This window comes from Cherax quadricarinatus, chromosome 5 (assembly GCF_038502225.1).
Source record: "Cherax quadricarinatus isolate ZL_2023a chromosome 5, ASM3850222v1, whole genome shotgun sequence".
Taxonomy (NCBI): domain Eukaryota; kingdom Metazoa; phylum Arthropoda; class Malacostraca; order Decapoda; family Parastacidae; genus Cherax; species Cherax quadricarinatus.
The window spans coordinates 28,133,164-28,156,610 of record NC_091296.1 but is presented as its reverse complement, the minus strand read 5'-3'; the positions used below and the strand labels follow the sequence as shown (position 1 = coordinate 28,156,610).

At 37.8% G+C, this 23,447-nt stretch overlaps 1 protein-coding gene across 5 annotated transcripts in view; it reads right to left on the bottom strand.

The window, feature by feature from the left end:
• The window catches only part of Vps15 (vacuolar protein sorting 15), a 164,744-nt gene that overhangs the window by 12,505 nt on the left and 128,792 nt on the right, over window positions 1-23,447 (bottom strand). For 4 of the 5 annotated variants that reach the window (XM_053771055.2, XM_053771056.2, XM_053771053.2 and 1 more), the window contains exons 21-28: window positions 23,263-23,354; window positions 22,217-22,406; window positions 19,136-19,240; window positions 18,230-18,340; window positions 17,384-17,469; window positions 13,914-14,018; window positions 7,047-7,172; window positions 5,853-6,010 (exon numbers count right to left, since the gene is read on the bottom strand). In XM_053771055.2, coding sequence (XP_053627030.1) covers window positions 5,853-6,010; window positions 7,047-7,172; window positions 13,914-14,018; window positions 17,384-17,469; window positions 18,230-18,340; window positions 19,136-19,240; window positions 22,217-22,406; window positions 23,263-23,354 — 973 coding nt within the window. The remainder of the gene's footprint in view (window positions 1-5,852; window positions 6,011-7,046; window positions 7,173-13,913; window positions 14,019-17,383; window positions 17,470-18,229; window positions 18,341-19,135; window positions 19,241-22,216; window positions 22,407-23,262; window positions 23,355-23,447) is intronic. The other variant, XM_053771054.2, reaches the window with a different exon arrangement.

The window sequence follows — 23,447 nt, the reverse complement described above, 5'->3', positions numbered from 1 at the left end:
CGAGGACGACCCCTACCCCTCTTTCCTTCCCCTATAGATTTATATGCTTTCCATGTCATTCTACTTTGATCCATTCTCTCTAAATGACCAAACCACCTCAACAACCCCTCTTCTGCCCTCTGACTAATGCTTTTATTAACTCCACACCTTCCCCTAATTTCCACACTCCGAATTTTCTGCATAATATTTACACCACACATTGCCCTTAGACAGGACATCTCCACTGCCTCCAACCGTCTCCTCGCTGCTGCATTTACCACCCAAGCTTCACATCCATATAAGAGTGTTGGTACTACTATACTTTCATACATTCCCTTCTTTGCCTCCATAGATAACGTTTTTTGACTCCACATATACCTCAACGCACCACTCACCTTTTTTCCCTCATCAATTCTATGATTAACCTCATCCTTCATAAATCCATCCGCCGACACGTCAACTCCCAAGTATCTGAAAACATTCACTTCTTCAATACTCCTCCTCCCCAATTTCATATCCAATTTTTCTTTATCTAAATCATTTGATACCCTCATCACCTTACTCTTTTCTATGTTCACTTTCAACTTTCTACCTTCACACACATTCTCAAACTCATCCACTAACCTTTGCAATTTTTCTTTAGAATCTCCCATAAGCACAGTATCATCAGCAAAAAGTAACTGTGTCAATTCCCATTTTGAATTTGATTCCCCATAATTTAATCCCACCCCTCTCCCGAACACCCTAGCATTTACTTCTTTTACAACCCCATCTATAAATATATTAAACAACCATGGTGACATTACACATCCCTGTCTAAGACCTACTTTTACCGGGAAGTATTCTCCCTCTCTTCTACACACCCTAACCTGAGCCTCACTATCCTCATAAAAGCTCTTTACAGCATTTAGTAACTTACCACCTATTCCATATACTTGCAACATCTGCCACATTGCTCCTCTATCCACTCTATCATATGCCTTTTCTAAATCCATAAATGCAATAAAAACTTCCCTACCTTTATCTAAATACTGTTCACATATATGCTTCAATGTAAACACTTGATCTACACATCCCCTACCCACTCTGAAGCCTCCTTGCTCGTCCGCAATTCTACATTCTGTCTTACCTCTAATTCTTTCAATTATAACCCTACCGTATACTTTTCCTGGTATACTCAGTAAACTTATTCCTCTATAATTTTTACAATCTCTTTTGTCCCCTTTCCCTTTATATAAAGGGACTATACATGCTCTCCGCCAATCCCTAGGTACCTTCCCCTCTTTCATACATTTATTAAACAAAAGTACCAACCACTCCAACACTATATCCCCCCCTGCTTTTAACATTTCTGTCATGATCCCATCAGTTCCAGCTGCTTTACCCCCTTTCATTCTACGTAATGCCTCACGTACCTCCACCACACTTACATTCTGCTCTTCTTCACTCCTAAGAGATGGTATACCTCCCTGGCCAGTGCATGAAATTACCGCCTCCCTTTCTTCCTTAACATTTAAAAGTTCCTCAAAATATTCTCGCCATCTACCTAATACCTCCCTCTCCCCATCTACTAACTCCCCTACTCTGTTTTTAACTGACAAATCCATACTTTCCCTAGGCTTTCTTAACTTGTTTAACTCACTCCAAAATTTTTTCTTATTTTCATTAAAATTTCTTGACAGTGCCTCTCCCACTCTTTCATTTGCTCTCCTTTTGCACTCTCTCACCACTCTCTTCACCTTTCTTTTACTCTCCATATACTCTGCTCTTCTTATAACACTTCTGCTTTGTAAAAACCTCTCGTAAGCTACCTTTTTCTCTTTTATCACACCCTTTACTTCATCATTCCACCAATCACTCCTCTTTCCTCCTGCCCCCACCCTCCTATAACCACAAACTTCTGCCCCACATTCTAATACTGCATTTTTAAAACTATTCCAACCCTCTTCAACCCCCCCACTACTCATCTTTGCACTAGCCCACCTTTCTGCCAATAGTCGCTTATATCTCGCCCGAACTTCCTCCTCCCTTAGTTTATACACTTTCACCTCCCTCTTACTTGTTGTTGCCACCTTCCTCTTTTCCCATCTACCTCTTACTCTAACTGTAGCTACAACTAAATAATGATCCGACATATCAGTTGCCCCTCTATAAACATGTACATCCTGGAGCCTACCCATCAACCTTTTATCCACCAATACATGATCTAACAAACTACTTTCATTACGTGCTACATCATACCTTGTATATTTATTTATCCTCTTTTTCATAAAATATGTATTACTTATTACCAAATTTCTTTCTACACATAGCTCAATTAAAGGCTCCCCATTTACATTTACCCCTGGCACCCCAAATTTACCTACTACTCCCTCCATAACATTTTTACCCACTTTAGCATTGAAATCCCCAACCACCATTACTCTCACACTTGATTCAAAACTCCCCACGCATTCACTCAACATTTCCCAGAATCTCTCTCTCTCCTCTACACTTCTCTCTTCTCCAGGTGCATACATGCTTACTATAACCCACTTTTCACATCCAATCTTTATTTTACTCCACATAATCCTTGAATTTATACATTTGTAGTCCCTCTTTTCCTGCCATAGCTTATCCTTCAACATTATTGCTACTCCTTCTTTAGCTCTAACTCTATTTGAAACCCCTGACCTAATCCCATTTATTCCTCTCCATTGAAACTCTCCCACCCCCTTCAGCTTTGTTTCACTTAAAGCCAGGACATCCAGTTTCTTCTCATTCATAACATCCACAATCATCTCTTTTTTATCATTTGCACAACATCCACGCACATTCAGACTTCCCACTTTGACAGTTTTCTTCTTCTTATTCTTTTTAGTAATCTTTACAGGAAAAGGGGTTACTAGCCCATTGTTCCCGGCATTTTAGTTGACTTTTACAACACGCATGGCTTACGGAGGAAAGATTCTTATTCCACTTCCCCATGGATATAAAAGGAAAAGTAATAAGACCAAGAACTATTAAGATAAAATCAAAGAAAACTCAGATGAGTGTGTATAAATAAACGTGTACATGTATGTGTAGTGTGACCTAAGTGTAAGTAGAAGTAGCAAGACGTACCTGTAATCTTGCATATTTATGAGACAGACAAAAGACACCAGCAATCCTACCATCATGTAAAACAATTACAGGCTTTCGTTTTACACTCACTTGGCAGGACGGTAGTACCTCCCTGGGTGGTTGCTGTCTACCAACCTACTACCTAGGGAATTGTATCTCATTTTTTTGTTGGATTATCTTATTGAAGCTTGGGCAATGTATGATGGAAAGTTGCTTCTTAATGTACACCAAAAATGAAAGAAATCTAAGTATAAATAATGGAGTTCACGTCTCGGCAATTACCACCCCTTAGCAGTATTTTCGTAGTTTTTATGGTTGTATTCTCGTTTTTTGGTCTCATTTGACAGAATGGAAGATATGTTACAGAAATAGACATGATTTTGATTGCTTTCACGACAAAAAGTACCTTGAAATTGAGCTCAACATAGGAGAAATGTCCGATTGTTTTGGCTATGTTCAAGAGTAAACAAATGACATCACTGTCCATTCCAATATGCAGTCGTGAATGGGTTAACATTATTTATACAATTATTGCAATACAGCATAACAGTAAATCTTATTTTTTTTGTGAATAAAAATTACAAATTATTTATATTGTAATAATGATATGTAATAATAATAATAATAATAATAATAATAATAATTTTAATAATAATAATAATAATAACAATAATAATATGTATAATAATAATAATAATAATAATATGTATAATAATACTTATAATAATAATAGTATAATACATATAATAATACGTGAAGAAATTAAGACATGTGCAACATCTGGGTATCTTTATTGTACAATAAAGATACCCAGATGTTGCACATGTGTCTTAATTTCATCTTGTCGGTATTATATACCATTCTTGCACATAATAATACGTCTTGCTACTTCTACTTACACTTAGGTCACACTACACATACATGTACAAGCATATATATACACACACCCCTCTAGGTTTTCTTCTATTTTCTTACTAATTCTTGTTCTTGTTTATTTCCTCTTACCTCCATGGGAAAGTGGAACAGAATTCTTTCTTCGTAAGCCATGCGTGTTGTAAGAGGTGACTAAAATGCCAGGAGCAAGGGGCTAGTAACCCTTTCTCCTGCATATATTACTAAATGTAAAAGGAGAAACTTTCGTTTTTCCTTTGGGCCACCCCGCCTCGGTGGGATACGGCCGGTGTGTTGAAAGAAAGAAAGAATAATAATAATGTACTACATAATAGTAATTATAATAATGGATGGCTTCAAAAGGCTGTCACTAGATGGCAGTGTTTACCACAACAAAGAGGGAGTGGTTGTGGCTGCCTCCACCTGTTACATTATGACATATTTTATTCATTCTAGAGTATTTATAGGGTTTCTATGTTATTTATATTGTTTATTATTTCAGAGTTGATGATAGCGAAATATTCAAGGAGTATTTTGTCCCGTCTCCAGACAAACTCTCGTCGGCTGCTGCCACCGCCACATACACTTACCATCCGACTTACAACCTGCTCGACATACGACCACTCGACTTATGACCGTGTTTTTTATGCAAAATTTCTGGGAAATAAACAACTATTTGTGTTGTACACAGTGTTTATCCTAAACCTTACAGTATAAAACACAGTACAGTGGACCCCCGGTTAACGATATTTTTTCATTCCAGAAGTATGTTCAGGTGCCAGTACTGACCGAATTTGTTCCTATAAGGAATATTGTGAAGTAGATTAGTCCATTTCAGACCCCCAAACACACACGTACAAACGCACTTACATAAATACACTTACATAATTGGTCGCATTGGGAGGTGATCGTTAAGCGGGGGTCCACTGTACTAACAGCATAAAAAGTAAAGTAAAACATGAAATACCAAAATAAAACAATAAAATAAAGTCAATACAAAAATGTGATATTGATATTCAGTAATAAGGTTTGACTTACGTTCATTTCGACTTACGACCGGTTTCTCGGAGCCAAACTCAGTCGTAAGTCGGATGGTACCTGTATATAATGACATATTTTATTCATTCTAGAGTGTATATCAGGCTTCTATGTTATTTATATTGTTTGTTATGTCATATTAGATGAACTGTGATGGATAAATAAGCCGTATAGATAATATTAGCGAAATTATTCAAGTAGTGTTTTGTCCTGCCTCCAGACAAACTCTTGTCCACCGCTGACACCGCCCATACCACTATATGAATTACATATTTTATTCATTTTAGAGTAGATATCAGATTTCTATGTTATTTATATTGTTTATTATGTCATATTAGATGAAGTGAGATAGATAAATAAGCCGTAGAGTTGATATTAGTGAAATTATTGAAGTACAGTGGACCCCCGCATAACGATCACCTCCCAATGCGACCAATTATGTAAGTGTATTTATGTAAGTGCGTTTGTACATGTATGTTTGAGGGTCTGAAATGGACTAATCTACTTCACAATATTCCTTATGGGAACAAATTCGGTCAGTACTGGCACCTCAACATACTTCTGGAATGAAAAAATATCGTTAACAGGGGGTCCACTGTACAGAATTCCACTGGAATGGATTAATTGCATTTCAATTAATTTAAATGAGGAAAATTGACTCTGCAAACGAGCAAATCCAGTTGCGAGCAAGGTCATGGAATGGATTAAACTCGCAAGTAGAGGTTCCACTGTATGTGTTAAATCATTAAAATAAATAAATGTGAATTACACATTATGCTGTTTACAGGTTATAAATTACAAAAAACAAATTATTTTTACGCTGCTGTAGCATAAAACTGTACCTGTGTCATTGAGAGTGGTGGTTTGGGACTGGCCCAAAGAGTCATGTGTCTTGACTGTGTTTCCATGTCCCACATTGCTATTTCATTGTTGCCATTAACAGCAGATACCACCCAAGAACCTTCTTTTGGATGCATACTGACACGACGCACCCCTGCACCTGGTAAAAGGAATGGTTTTTAAAATCTAAAATACCAAAGCACAGACCATTCATCACCATGTATATTAACCAACTTCTTTTGACCATTTGATGGATAACTATTACTAAATTTAAAAAGAGAAACTTTCGTTTTTCTTTTTGGGCCACCCTGCCTTGATGGGATACGGCCGGTTTGTTGAAAAAAAAAAAATAGATAACTATCTTTTTAGGGTCACCCTGTCTCAGTGGGAGACAGCCAATGTCTTATAAATATAATACGAGTAATACCCTACACATTAACATTTGTGCAAAAATAAGCTCCTGGGGTGTAAATAGAAAACTAGCTAAAATAATATGAATTTGCAAGAACTGAAAGAAAATTCTGCAATCTAACTAACCATGAAAACAAGCCAAGGTGTGTGGAACAAAGATAAAAAAAAATAAAAAAAATATTAATTTTTGTTCTGGTAGGTGGTAAACCCATGCAGGTCACTAAAGTGACCATGAGACTAAGATGCTGAACCCCATGATGAGTCAGTAATGTGGCTTACTAAACATTAATACAGACTGAAAGAAGACTTTTTTTCTTTAACACATAGCACATCTGCCACCAAGGTAATGAAACTCAAAAAAAAAAAGAAAAACACATTCACCATCATTCATTCAATAGCTGTCTTGCCAGACACAAGCCTTTTAGATATTGAAACCTCTAGCACTCAAAATCTCCTTTACCCCCTCCCTTCCTGGCACAACCCCTGCCACTCCTTCCCTACACCTTCTCAGATTCATATACTCTCCTAGTCATTTTATTTTGTTCTATCCTCTCTAAATACTAAAACTTTTATTTTTTAACACAGTGGCTGTCTCCCACTGAGGCACGTTGACCTAAAAGAGAAACAATACTCATACTATGATAATCAGACACAACACAACACAGACACTGAATTTACAAGTACCAAAGAACAAATGAAGAGTAAAAATAAACATCTGCCAATGTAAATTTAACTGATAATAAAGTTTCCAAAACATATTTTACTGTTAATTGTATGGAAGTAACCTCTTTGATGAGTGATAGTGGAGATTGGCAGCATAAATCGCAGATCCCAGCACACGTGGTGACCACTACTGGTCCCGGCAACCAGCCAACTTTGTGTTCCTTCTAATGCATATGATGTAATAACTCCTGCAAAAGTAAAATAATAATTTACATACTGAGATATTACATTCTTGGATTGTTATAATTCATGCTTGAATAATACAAATGCTCTATAAAAGAGAAACAATGCCAAAGAACATACAGTTTTTCCACTAGGTACAGTATTTGAATATTTTACTGAACTGACAATTTGTTCATGTGGCAACACAATCTGCAGAATTGCAATAAAAGAACATTACATTACCCAGTTATTTGATTTTAAAACCCTTTCATTGTGACATAGAATATTTGCCTTTAACTGGCACAAATGCACCTGCATTTACTCTGCCTGTAAGAAGTGCATATTCTGTCACAATGTGAAAATAAAAAAAAAATACCACTCATGCTTTAATAACCTACACAACCAGAGTAATATAATATCAGAGATGATATTATATTACTCTAAGAATTATGTGAAAAATTTCCACAATGCCAACTGTAATTATGAATAATGACCCTCCTCCAATGTGCATCCAAGGATTTTTAAGCAGACTAACTTATAATGTATTGTGATTCAGAAGAAAACAAACCTCCTTTTATCAGAAAGAAATTACGAAGCAGAATGTCCTCCAGAAATGAATTTATTTTCTGGCTAGAGCATAATCAATCTACCATGCAATGCAAAGCTGTGGAAGTTATATATAAGTTCTTCAGCTGAAAATAAGGCAAAAATACTGAGGGGCTCTATGTTGATCTTGCTGTAGTGTATATAAGCCTGGTGACACAAATACTGAAAATGACTACAGATGTTGCATAGATTGTAGAACCTTACTGATGCTATTAACTATACTCATAACCATTTGTGGTAGCTGGCATAGTGATGATACATTCTATGGTGAACAAATATCTAAACTATAAACCAAACTCATGGCTTACGTTTATGTTGTGAAAAGTCTGGACTCTCCATTAAATGACTTGACTTCGGTCTTGTCAACTGTTATTATTTTGGAAGTGTACAAGGTATAATTTGGTAAGGAAATGCATGTTATTTTTACCAACAGTGATGGTAGATGACTGTTGTGCGCGATAGTGGTTGTAGCTGATATTGAAAGTCACATTTATGTACATATATTATACCAGGCCACACACGCTGACAGAGCTGTAAGCAACAGCAACCACTGGTATAATTTGGTAAGGAAATGTAGTTTGCTTTTACTGATGTTGGTAGTTGATAGTGATGGAAGCTTATACTGGCTGCCACATATATGTACAGTGGAACCCCGATTTTCATCTTTAAACCGTTCCAGAAGGTCGAGTGAAAACCGATTTGTACGAAAACTTAAGTAATATTTCCCACAAAAAATAATGTAAATCCAATTAATCCATTCCAGACACCCAAAAATATTATCAAAAAATACATTTTATAGAGAATAACTAGTTTTACATACAGAAAACAATGAGAAATAAATATAAAGCAATAATGAAATGGATAAATGAACATTTAATATCACTTTTACCTTTATTGAAGACTCTTGTTGGCGTATGGAAGACGGCGAGGAGGGATAAGGGAGGACAAGTTATCTCTACCACCCTCTACCACAATCACTACCACCCTCTACCACAATCACTACCACCCTCTACCACAATCACTACCACCCTCTACCACCATCACTACCACCCTCTACCCTTGTAGAGGGTGGTAGTGATATTTCTCCACAAAACTTTGCAACTCATTCTGCTTTCATACTTTGCAACGAGTTCTTTCTTGAATTCTCTTGTGTTTCTCGCCTTCTTTATCAAAGGGCTGGCACTCGGAACTTTCTTTGGTCCCATGGTGGCTTATTTAGCAGTCGCACTCAATAAACAAGCACAAAAAACAATGGATTATTACTAAATGCTTTGTATGAAAGCGCAGGGTAATGTTCACTCGATGAGAAACAATACCAGACTGACTCAGAATGTGTGCATGGGATGCTTTGTGTAGGCATGGGCAGATGGACGCGTTCTGTATGGCGGATGGAAACTGAGGTGACTAACAAAAACTAGGACAATATTTAGACGAAAAAAGTCATCGAAAACTGAATTCGACGAAAACCAGGGCAAATAAAAACCGAGGTTCCACTGTATTTTCAAAATTATATAATAAACACGCTACATAACATATAAACATGATAAATACACCCCACAGTAGAATAAATTTTTTAATGTTTTTTAATGCGTACTTCTATTGCTAACTTAATATTTGTTAGTGTAAACTTGTTATCTAGCATTAATAAGGGGAAAAAGGGCGTTCCACTTTACGACAATTTTCACTTTACAGCGGTAGCCTGGAACCTAACCTGCCATATAAGTGAGGCCCTACTGTATACTGTGATTTCATATAAAGCATCAAATTTCAAAATGTAATCTGTATGATATGTGGGAGTCTACTGTATACGAAGACTACAGTATTTTAAATTGTACCAGTGAAGCTTAAGATCTCCTTGCAATTTAATTCATACTGTATGATCTTCCAGTCATGATCTTTTTCCCAAGACTGCTAGAAACAGACACAAACACACACACACACACTCTTACTCTCACACACATTCTCACTCTCATATGCACATACATGTACATACACACACACACACACATTTTTTAATACAATATTTTATTACAAAATCTATTTCTTAATTTTACCTATTATGGGTTTCTCCAATTACTATTACGTATATAGAAGTTTTATTTTATTTTTTTATTATCACACTGGCCGATTCCCACCAAGGCAGGGTGGCCCGAAAAAGAAAAACTTTCACCATCATTCACTCCATCACTGTCTTGCCAGAAGGGTGCTTCACACTACAGTTTTAAACTGCAACATTAACACCCCTCCTACAGAGTGCAGGCACTGTACTTCCCATCTCCAGGACTCAAGTCCGGCCTGCCGGTTTCCCTGAACCCCTTCATAAATGTTACTTTGCTCACACTCCAACAGCACGTCAAGTATTAAAAACCATTTGTCTCCATTCACTCCTATCAAACACGCTCACGCATGCCTGCTGGAAGTTCCCTACATTAATTCCATCATCCATCTATCACTCCATTTGCTCAATATATCTTAGTCTTCTTGTAGAGATTCAGTAATTTTTTATTACAAGGTATGCTGAAAACAAATTCATATAATTTTTAGTTACTTCTGGCAAGAGTTTTATACAAATCAGAAACATTAACAGAGCAAGTACTGATTCTTGTGGCACTCTCCTGGAGTTTTTTACCCCATTAAGGAATTTTTATAAATAAATTTTTATATTTTCCTTTAAAACACAGACCAAAAATTCTTTGCATCTATTATTTTTTCTTGACAAAAATACAATGTTAAAATTCTTCCTCCGTAAGCCTTGTGTGTTGTGAAAGGCAACTAAAATGCCGGGAGCAAGGGGCTAATAACCCCTTCTCCTGTATAAATTACTAAATTTTAAAAGAGAATCTTCCATTTTTCTTTTTAGGTCACCCTGCCTCAATGGGATACAGCCAGTCTGTAAAAAAAAAAAAAAAAAAAAAAAAATACAATGTAGCCATATTGAGTATTGCTCTTTGGTTAGTTGTCAATGTAACCACTAAGCATATTGAGGTCCTTATTTTCACATATTACCAGCTAATGCCTCTCTCATAAAATTCTGTCAGCCTATTTTGTAGCCATCGACTAACTGGTGTCATCATATCAATATCTGTGTTGAAGCACTGTCCTCCCAGGAACTTCTTCAGAGGCCCAAACAGATGGAAATTGTTGGGGGTGAGACCAGGGCTGTAACTGTATTTTTCTGAGGAAAAAATAATGATGCAAAGACTTTTCAATCTACCCTTGTATGTGCCCAATATTTTTATAGATTAATATTTTTGTTGAACTTTATTGAAAGTTGCTTTAAGTCTTAAAGCAGCTTTCAATAGAGTTCAGTCTTAAAACACTGTATTTTAATCAATCCATTTTGCCCTGGATAATTTCTGTGACTGTCTCAGTAGTTTAATATGTCAAATAAAAATTTTTTTTTTATTAACACATCGGCCATTTCCCACCAAGGCAGGGTGGCCCGAAAATGAAAAACTTTTATCATCATCATTCACTCCATCACTGTCTTGCCAGAGGTGTGCTTACACTACAGTTATAAAACTGCAACATTAACACCCCTCCTTCAGAATGAAAAGCAAACTGCTAGACAAGAGATTTTTCCAGTACAGTATTTTAACAAGAATGATTGCCAGAGAAACTTTTCTATTAATCTAAATATTCTTTGTCACTTGCTGAAGATGAGTACTGAGTTTATTTGGGATGCATTACTACTAAAAATAGGTTTGATGTGTTTGAAATTACCAAGGGGCATATAGTATACTTATGATATACCTGTTGACTGGTTTTGAGAGTTTCTCTATCCTCACAGCCCAGCCTGAGCACAGGCTTTAATCTTGATTGCCTAGTCAACTAAGATGATGATGTTAGTGATCTGCTGACCCACATATCCATTGCAAGCTAGTCGAAGTAATGATCTAGTTTCCTCTTGAAAGCTTTCATACTTGTTCTAGTAATATTTTTGATAACTCCTGGTAGCAAGCTGAATAGTCTTGGAACATGAATGCTGCCACAGTGTTCTCTTATTGCGACCATGGTACACCTGCTTTTCACTGGGTCTGTTTTACATGTTTCTCTCGCTTCACTCCAGAGAACACACTCCAAGTATTTTGAGGCAGTGCCTGTAGTTTAAAAGCTTCCTTGGCTCTACCGTCTCTGGTGATAAAACCCTGATGATACTGTCCAATACAATGCACTATTAATACCAAATAAACCAGCCACTTCACAACACTAACACCTCTTGTGATTTTTAATGGGCATATTCCCCACTGTCGTCCTGCCAAGTGAGTGTAAATTGTTTTACATGATGGTAGGATTGCTGGTGTCTTTTTTCTGTCTCATAAACATGCAAGATTTCAGGTACATCTTGCTACTTCTACTTACACTTAGGTCACACTACACATACATGTACAAGCATATATATATATACACCCTTCTGGGTTTTCTTCTATTTTCTTACTAGTTCTTGATCTTGTTTATTTCCTCTTACCTCCATGGGGAAGTGGAACAGAATTCTTCCTCAGTAAGCCATGCGTGTTGTAAGAGCCGACTAAAATGCCAGGAGCAAGGGGCTAGTAACCCCTTCTCCTGTATACATTACTAAATGTAAAAGGAGAAACTTTCATTTTTCCTTTTGGGCCACCCTGCCTCGGTGGGATATGGCCGGTGTGTTGAAAGAAAGAAAGATGGTAGGACTGCTGGTGTCCTTTTTTCTTCTCATAAACAAGCAAGATTTCAAGTACATCTTGCTACTGCTACTTACACTTAGGTCACACTCCACATACATGTACAAGCATATATATATACACACACCCCTCTGGGTTTTCTTCTATTTTCTTACTAGTTCTTGTTCTTCTCTTTTTTAGTAAATGTCTACAGGAGAAGGGGTTACTAGCCCATTGCCCATTGAGGGGAAAAGGGTGAGTGGTGCACTTAGGAGTCTGTGGAGACAAAGAACTTTGTCCTTGGAGGCAAAGAGGGGAATGTATGAGAGTATAGTTTTACCAACGCTCTTATATGGGTGTGAAGCATGGGTGATGAATGTTGCAGCGAGGAGAAGGCTGGAGGCAGTGGAGATGTCATGTCTGAGAGCAATGTGTGGTGTGAATATAATGCAGAGAATTCATAGTTTGGAAGTTAGGAGGAGGTGCGGGATTACCAAAACTGTTGTCCAGAGGGCTGAGGAAGGGTTGTTAAGGTGGTTCGGACATGTGGAGAGAATGGAGCGAAACAGAATAACTTCAAGAGTGTATCAGTCTGTAGTGGAAGGAAGGCGGGGTAGGGGTCGGCCTAGGAAAGGTTGGAGGGAGGGGGTAAAGGAGGTTTTGTGTATGAGGGGCTTGGACTTCCAGCAGGCATGCGTGAGCGTGTTTGATAGGAGTGAATGGAGACAAATGGTTTTTAATACTTGACGTGCTGTTGGAGTGTGAGCAAAGTAACATTTATGAAGGGGTTCAGGGAAACCGGCAGGCCGGACTTGAGTCCTGGAGATGGGAAGTACAGTGCCTGCACTCTGAAGGAGGGGTGTTAATGTTGCAGTTTAAAAACTGTAGTGTAAAGCACCCTTCTGGCAAGACAGTGATGGAGTGAATGATGGTGAAAGTTTTTCTTTTTTGGGCCACCCTGCCTTGGTGGGAATCGGCCAGTGTGATAATAATAAAAAAAAATTCTTGTTCTTGTTTATTTTGTCTTACCTCCATGGGGAAGTGGAACAGAATTCTTCCTCCATAAGCCATGCGTGTTGTAAGAGGCAACTAAAATGCCAGGAGCAAGGGGCTAGTAACCCCTTCTCCTGTATATATTACTAAATGTAAAAGGAGAAACTTTCGTTTTTCCTTTTGGACCACCCCGCCTCGGTGGGATATGGCTAGTGTGTTGAAAGAAAGATTCCCCACTGTATTGTTTCTTGTTATTTAGTAATGAACTGATTGGCTGTGTTATTGAAGGTACAGTAACGTATCATAGGCGTACCATATATATATGTCTACAGCTGATGGTATGGTGAAACAAAGCATATACTGAATATACATTAAAAGACAGGGATAAACAGACACAAGTCTCTACATCCATACATGCAAAGAAGTCTATGGCCATTGAAAAAGCTATACTGCATAGCTTGCTGCAAGCAATATGAATAGAAGATAAAATATTGTTTTTTATATATGTATTGATTAAAAACTAACCTTTTCGGGGACTGTTTTCCAATTTCCAGGCAGTGCCAGGAGCTCGAAGATCCCAACCCACTATAGAGCCAAATACTGTTGCATATGTCAAAACAGACTGAGATCCTGAAAATTCCAAAAATATTTTTGATCTTCCAAATGAGAATACGTATTATAATCAGTACTTTTTACTGTAAGTACGCACATATTAATATTTGGTTATTAATGACCATGAATGCTAAAAATGAGGTCATATAATTTTAGTAGTAGAAAAAAGACAAAAAGACTAGGTAAAAATATATAAAGAACAGCATACATGTACGTAAAAGTTCTCTTTCTCTCTCCAAGTCATTTTGCTTGGAAAAAATTAGCAATTTTTTTTATTTATTAACACATCAGCCATGTCCCACCAAGGCAGGGTGGCCTGAAAAAGAAAAACTTTGATCATCATTCACTCTATCACTGTCTTGCCAGAGATGTGCTTACACTACAGTTATAAAGCTACAACACTAACACCCCTCCTTCAGAGTGCCGGCACTGTACTTCCCATCTCCAGGAATCAAGTCCGGCCTGCTGGTTTCATTGAATCCCTTTATAAATGTTACCTTGCTTACACTCCAACAGCCCGTCAACTCCTAAAAACCATTTGTTTCCATTTGCTCCTGTCTAACATGCTCAAGCACACTTGTTGGAAGTCCAAGCCCCTTGCACACAAAACCTCCTTTACCCCCTCCCTCCAACCTTTCCTAGGCCGACCCCTACCCTGCCTTCCCTCCACTACATATTTGTATAGTCTCAAAGTCATTCTATTTCATTCCATCCTCTCTACATGTCCAAACCATCTCCACAGACCCTCCTCAGCTTTCTGGATAATAGTTTTGGTAATGCCACACCTCCTATCTCCAAACTACGGATTCTCTGCATTATATTCACACCACACATTGCCCTCAGTCATGACATCTCCACTGTTTCCAGCCTTCTCCTTGTTGCAACATTCACAACCCATGCATCACACCCATACAAGAGCGCTGGTATAACTATATTCTCACACATTCCCCTCTTTGCTTTCATGGATAAAGTTCTTTGTCTCCACAGACTCCTCAGTGCACCACTCACCTTTTTCCCCTCATCAATTCTATGATTCACCTAATCCTTTATAGATCCATCTGCTGACATGTCCACTCCCAAATATCTGAACACATTCACCTCCTCCATACTCTCTCCCTCCAATCTGATATCCAATCTTCCATTACCTAATTTTTTTCCTCATAACCTTACTCTTTCCTATATTCACTTTTAGCTTCCTTCTTTTACATACCCAACCAAACTCATCAACCAACCTCTGCAACTTCTCTTCAGAATCTCCCAAAGGCACAGTGCCTTCAACAAAGAGCAACTGTGACAGCTCCTACTTTGTTAGATTATTTATCTTTTAACCCCACACCTCTTGCCAACACCTGAGTATTCACTTCTCTTACTACTCCATCTATAAATATATTGAACAACCATGGTAACATCACACATCCCTGTCTAAGGCCTACTTTTACTGGGAAATAATCCCCCTCTTGCCTACATACTCTAACCTGAGCCTCACTATCCTCGTAAAAACTTTTCACTGCCCTCAATAACCTTCCTATTCCATACATTTGCAGCATCTGCCACATTGCCCCCCTATCCACCCTATCATATGCCTTTTCCAAATCCATAAATGCTACAAAAACATCTTTACTCTTATCTAAATACTGTTCACCTATGTGTTTCACTGCAAACACTTGGTCTACACACCCCTTATCTTTCCTAAAGCCACCTTGTTCATCTGCTATCCTACTCTCCATCTTACTCATAATTCTATCAATAACAGTTCTACCATACACTTTATCAGGTATACTCAACAGACTTATTCTCCTATTATTTTTTACTCTCTCTTTTGTCCCCGTTGCCTTTATACAAAGGAACAATGCATGCTCTCTGTCAATTCCTAGGTACCTTACACTCTTCCACACATTTATTAAATAAAAACACTAACCACTCCAAAACTATATCCCCAACTGCTTTTAAAATTTCTATCTCTATCTCGTCAATCCCAGCTGCTTTACCCCCTTTCATTCTACTCACTGCCCCTACACTCACAACTGGTTCTTCCTCACTCCTACAAGATGTTATTCCTCTTTGCCCTATACCTGAAATCACAGCTTCCCTATCTTCATCAACATTTAACAATTTCTCAAGATATTCCCTCCATCATCCCAATACCTCTACCTCTCCATTTAATAACTCTCCTCTCCTATTTTTAACTAACAAATCCATTGGTTCCCTAGGCTTTCTCAACTTATTAAACTCACTCCAAAACTTTTTATTTTCAACAAAATTTGTTGACATGATCTCACCCACTGCCTCACTTGCTCTCTTTTTACATTGCTTCACCACTCTTTTAACATCTCTCTTTCTCTCCATATACTCCTCCCTCCTTGCATCACTTCTACTTTGTAAAAACCTCTCATATGCTAACTTTTTCTCCTTTACATCATCATTCCACCAATCACTCTTCCCTCCCGCACCCACTTTCCTGTAACCACAAACTTAGACTGAACACTCTAACACTATATTCTTAAACTTACCCCATACATCTTCTACCCCATTGCCTGTATTCTCACTAGCCCATCTATCCTCCAACAACTGTTTATATCTTACTCTAACTGCCTCCTCCTTTAGTTTATAAACCTTCACATCTCTCTTACTTGCTGCTTCCATTTTCCTTGTATCCCATCTACCTTTTACTCTTGCTGTAGCTACAACTAAAAAGTGATCTGATATATCTGTAGCCCCTCTATAAACATGTTCACCCTGAAGTCTACCCAACAATCTTTTATCTACCAATACGTAGTCCAACAAACTACTGCCATTTTGCCCTACATATCTTGTATACTTATTTATCCTCTTTTCCTTAAAATATGTGTTACCTATAACCAAACCCCTTTCTATACAAAGTTCAATCAAATGCTCCCTATTATCATTTACACCTGGCACCCCAAACTTACCTACCACACTCTCTCTAAATGTTTCTCCTACTTTAGCATTTAGGTCCCCTACCACAATTACTCTTAGCATTTAGGTCTCCTACCAAAATCTCTCTCTCTCCACTATACTCCTCTCTTCTCCAGGTGCATACACACTTATTATAACCACTTTTCACATCCTACCCTTATTTTAATCCACATAATCTTTGAATTTATACATTTATATTCCCTCTTCTCTCTCCATAACTGATACTTTAACATTATTGCTACCCCTTCTTTAGTTCTAACCCCCTAACCAGTGTACTTTATGGGGGTTGTAGCCATGGCAAGTGTATTAATCACTTGGCCAGGTGGCTGAGTGGTTAACCCACTGGCCTGTGAGTTTTAGAACTCAGTCGTCATAGGTTCAAACCCCACCTGTTCTGTGGTTTGTTGGCAATCATGTTATGATTTCGTGAGTCACTGTACACTCACCTGTATCAAAATAATTCATATCTACTACATAACCGTCTTCTTCTGTATTAAGTTGTCTGCTATTAATAAGGCTCATCTTGTCCAATCTGCAAATAAAATAAGAACTAAGAATATCACAAATGATCCTGTCAGCACACATAATAACAAATTCACAATACAGTAGTATTTAAGGCTTCAGATTTAAGTTTTTATAATCTAGTTGTTATTCTTTTATTGCTTCCTAAGTGATATTCAGTAAAATCTTTAATTTCTAATAGAAAGTTATAATTATTTCAGGTTAGTTCAGACAGTCTACAGCAGGAAATTTTTCTATTTTCTAGTGAGTACTAAGCCCAATAATGAAACTGTAATGCACTCAGTTGCTCCTTTAACTCATCCATGTATATAAAACAATCACTACAACAAGGAATTTTCAAGATATAACCAAAGTAATTTAACAAATGAGAAGACACTAGAAAAGAAAACTGAAATACAGTTAAAATGTGATCTGTATATTTCGACCTCAGTCGAGATCCTCTTCTGCAAGCAGAGAGAATCTGCTGAAGACCTGGCTGAAGAGGGTCTCTGATTGAGGCCAAATTATGCAGATCTCTTAACTATTTTGCTTGCCTGCCCAAATGGCTTCTCATTTTGCACTGCTCAGTGTTGATGATCATGGAATCCAAGCAAAGGAATATTAGTTTATCAAAGAAAATAAATTATAACATCAGTCTACAAGAGAAACAGAAAAAATATCTACTTAAGCAGAAGAGTAACTGAACAATACAGGTCAATTTTAATTACTACTGAAGTAAACACACTCAGTGTTTAGAGAAAACACCAAGTGCTTGTTGAAGGAAAGCTTACTTAATAACATGTATAGAACCATTGTTAGACGCAGCAGCCAGACTCTGGTGAGTGAGACACGGTGCCAGGGAGGTGATCAGTCCACCCTGCCTGTTGTACGTTGCCTTTGATCTGGTAAAAATGACAAAACATAAACTTCTCATGTAAGAGACTAGTGTTAATGTACAACAATGGTTATGTGTATTAAGCACAATACATTCTAGGTTATTAAAACCACAAACTCATTTTGAAAAAGAATAACCTCTCATTGTATCAAAGTTCTAATAGCCAATCACACACAGGTAATTACAAGAAGTCCTCAACTTACAAACACACTGGGGAACCTTTTCTACTGTGTGTGTATATTAATGATATTATACATAAAGATTCTCAACATGTTTGTAAATTGAGGACTTATTGTATGGTCAACACTTGATTTAACCCTTAAACTGTCCAAACGTAGATCTACGTTCACGTGCGTAGCACTCCGACCTTGATTTTCCCCATTTGATAGCATGTAAAAAAAGCAGATCTACATTAGAAACCCCACCGCACATGGACGTAGATCTACGTTTGGACAGTTTAAGGGTTTAAAAGAGTAACAAAAGAGCAGGTGACTGATAATGGTGACTGTAGAGGTGCTGGTAAAAAGAACAGACAACACTGTAAACAATAGACTTAATTCATTATTTCCTCAGCAACTGACCAGCAGATTTTGTCCTGCATTTTTGAAGTCTTAAAATGAAGGTTTACTAAATCCCTCAAATTAAACTTTAATTCAAGAACAGTAGAGGATATTTAAGGTAAACACCATTGTTCAACATCAATGAAATTATCATGTTAAGTGTAGCACCATTAATGAACACAAAATTACACTGTACTTGAGCTGGGAAACTATGAATATAGCTACAGTAGATGCAAACTTACCTATTAATCGAAAATTTCCTTTCGATACGGTTACAATCCCACACTTTGACTGTTCCATCATTAGAACAGCTAGCATATATGGAGGTATCACCAATTGATACAAGCCTGCAAAGAAAAATTAATTGCCTCTATGATGCAATATCTTTTTTTTTAACAAGTCGGCCATTTCCCACTGAGGCAGGGTGACCCAAACAGAAAGAAAGAAAAAACTTTTCATCATTCAACACTTTCACCATCAATAAATAAATAAATAAATAAATAAATAAATAAATAAATAAATAAATGAATAGATGTCCCTCCAAACTGCCAATATCCCAAACCCCTCCTTTAAAGTGCAGGCATTGTACTTCCCATTTCCAGGACTCAAGTTTGGCTAATTGGTTTTCCTGAATCCCTTCACAAAATATTACTCTGGTCACACTCCAACAGCTCATCAGGCCCCAAAAACCATTTGGCTCCAAGTCCTCCCCCACAGACCTTCTTTACCCCCTCCCTCCAACCTTTCCTAGGGCGACCCCTACCCTGCATTCCTACAGATATATATGCTCTCCAAGTCATTTTATTTTGTTCCATTCTCTCTAAATGACCAAACCACCTCAACAACTGCTCTTCACCCCTCTGACTAATACTTTTATTAACTCCACACCTAATTTCCACACTATGAATTCTCTGCATAATATTTACACCACACATTGCCCTTAGACACGACATCTCCACTTCATCGAGCCGCCTCCTAGCTGCAGCATTTACAACTCATGCTTCACACCAGCATAAGAGTGTTGGTACCACCATACTCTCGTACATTCCCCTCTTTGCCTCCATAGATAATGTTTTTTTGGCTCCAAAGATACCTCAATGCACCACTCACCCTTTTTTCTTCATCAATTCTATGGTTAACTTCATCCTTCATAAACCCATCTGCTGACAAGTCAACTCCCAAATATCTCAAAACATTCACTTCTTCCATACTCCCTTCCTCCAATGTGATATCCAGTTTTTCTTTATCTAAATTGTTTGATACCCTCATCGCTTTACTCTTATCTGTGTTCACTTTCAACTTTCTACCTTTACAATATACAGTAGCAAAATGTCCATAAATGCTACATATACTTGGGTGAAAAATAATTTGAAGGAAGAGACTAAAATTATGTCCACATAACTATTTCTGAAGGATGAGGTTAACCATAGAATTGATGAAGAAAAAAAGGTGAGTGGTTCACTGAAGTATCTGTGGAGACAAAAAAATGTAATCCATGGAGGCAAAGAAGGGAATGCATGTGAGTATAGTGGTACCAACGCTCTCATGCGGGTGTGAAGCATGGGTTGTAAATGCTGCAGTAAGGAGGCTGGAGGCAGTGGAGATGTGCTTAAGGGCAATGTGTGGTGTAGATATTATGCAGAGAATTCATAGTGTGGAAATTAGGTGTGGTGTAACTAAAAGTATTATTCAGAGGTCTGAATTAGGGTTGTTGGGGTAGTTTGGTCATTTAGAGAGGATGGAGCAAAATAGGATGGCTTGAAGGGTGTATAAATCTGTAGTGGAGGGGAGGAGGGGTAGGGGTCGTCCTAGGAAAGTTTGGACAAGGGGGGGGAAGTAAAGGAGATTTTGTGTGCAAGGGGCTTGGGCATGCAGCAGGCATGTGTGAGCATGTTAGATAATAGTGAATGGAGATGAATGGTTTTTGGGACCTAACGAGCTGTGGGAGTGTGAGCAGAGTAATATTTTGTGCAGGGATTCAAGGAAACTGGTTAGACAGACTTGAGGCCTGGAGGTGAGAAGTACAATGCCTCCATTTTAAAGAAGAGCTCTGGGATATTGGCTGTTCGGAATGAATGATGGTGAAAGTGTTTCTTTTTTTTTTTTTTGGTCACCCTGCCTCAGTGGAGATGGCCAATGTGTTAAAAAAAAAAAAAGTTATTTCTGACAATATCTTCATCAAACACACATGATCATCTATTTGTTACCACCTGTTTACAGCTATTGGAGCAGAGGTAAGAGGAAAGACATCATTCGTTCAACTTTTGCCTTGCCAGAAGTGCACAAATATCACAAATCAAATGACCCTCTTGAACTACAACATTCCCCACCCTCCTTCAGAGTTCTTGCACTTTGTATGAGTACATTGGGAGGTGGGAGTAAAGGGGCACTGTATTCCCACCTCTAGGACTCCGGCTAACTGGTTTCTCCAAATCCCTGCATAAATGTTACATCTCTCACACTCCATCATTATGTCAAGCCATAAAAACCACTTGTCTCTATTCAATCTGCTCTAATGCATTCACACAAGCTTGTTAGATGCTCAACCCCATTACATTCAAAACTTCCTTAACCCCTCTGTCTCTAACTCTTCTTGGGTTGAAATGAATCTCTCCTTCCTTCCACCACTGATTAAGACACTCCTTTTCATCCTATTCTGCTCCATCCTATATTAATGCCCAAACAGCCTTAACAACCCTTCCTCAGTGCTCTGAATTATACCGCTGGTAACACCACATTGTCTTTTGATCTTCACACTCCAAATACTATGAATAATATTCACATTAGTAAGCAGTCAAGGGATCTTTTACTGGTGCAGGTAGTGAATTCCAGATCTTCGGGCCCTTTATGTGCATTACATCTTTGCATACTGTGAGACTGACATGAGGGATATCAAAGAGTGCTCTGTGCCTTGTATTGTGACTGTGCATTCTGTTGTAGCTATCAAGGAGAAGTTTAAGTGGAGGGTTTATATTGGAGTTTATTGTTCTGTATATATAGTAGGCACAATAATATGAGAGTATGTTTCGTATACTTAGTAGGCTCAAGCTTTTGAAGAGTGGTGGAGTGTGCTGTCTGGCATAGGAGTTGGTGATCATCATGGAAATGTGGAATTTTGCAAAGTCTTGGAATGTATGTCAATGTTTTACATGTTATGTTAGGCTCACTTTATGTGCCATGGGCCTGGAATGCATATTTTGATTTAAACAAGGGACACTTGCACATCATAAATGATGATAATAATTCTATGCAAAGGCACATGCAAGGAGTAAACACCATTAATTTCAATGATTAACTCTTCACCAATATATAAAAGTTCAGACCTATTGACAGCTCCTCGGTGTTCATGTAAGTGAGCCACAAGATGTCCTCGTGGTCTCCAGCCAGGCGGAGGCAATCTGGTGTCCCATGCAAGTGTTTCCAGAGCACGACGTTTCTTGACGCACACTAAATGTTCCTCACGTTTCATTTCCACGAGGCTTTCCAGTTCCAATTTGCAACTTGATATACATTCTGTTCAAAAGCATATAAACAACTTACTGGTAATGTAGTTTAAGACTTATATTAATGGTCACTAAACCTGAGATAATTACTGGAAATATAATAACCCTGGTTATTTTTAACTGCATAAGAATATCCAAGTCAATGCAGAGTACACTTCTAGCTGCTCCAAAAGAAAACTTTTTAATATAGTTTCAATAAATGTAGGAATTTTGACAAAAGTGTCTGTTCTGTGGGTGAAACTTTTTAACTAATTCCTGGATAGCAACATGATAAGACTTATGAATTACTTCACTGTGACTTAGCTTGAGCTATAATTAAAATACTAGAAAATAAATCACAAAACCTGTAATTGTTTTACATGATGGTAGGATTGCTGGTGTCTTTTTATCTGTCTCATAAACATACGAGATTTCAGGTACATCTTGCTACTTCTTCTTACTTAGGTCACACTACACATGCATGTACAAGCATATATATACATACCCCTCTGGGTTTTCTTCTATTTTCTTACTAGTTCTTGTTCTTGTTTATTTCCTCTTATCTCCATGGGGAAGTGGAATAGAATTCTTCCTCTATAAGCCATGCATGTCGTAAGAGGCGACTAAAATGCCAGGAGCAAGGGGCTAGTAATCCCTTCTCCTGTATACATTACTAAAGTTAAAAAGATAAACTTTTGTTTTTCTTTTTGGGCCACCCTGCCTCAGTGGGATACAGCCAGTTTGTTGAAGGAAGAAGAAATCACAAAACCACCCTGAGGTTTGATTCAAGATTTCAATATACATTTTACCAATACTAGAACCACACAAGTTCACCATACAAAATGAATATACAGTAGGTTACAATATTTACCCTCTATAATACTTACTAATAATCCCTTTATTTTCCAAGTCTCCTGACAATAATTTTGTGCTAGGTCCAACATGAGAACCACCATCTGGTTCCGTTGGAGAAATAGATCTGCAAAAATAAACGACATAAATGGCTATTAAATCAGCCAAGCATTATATCTAAATTTAGGAGTACATGGGAATACATGACGAAGACAGTTAA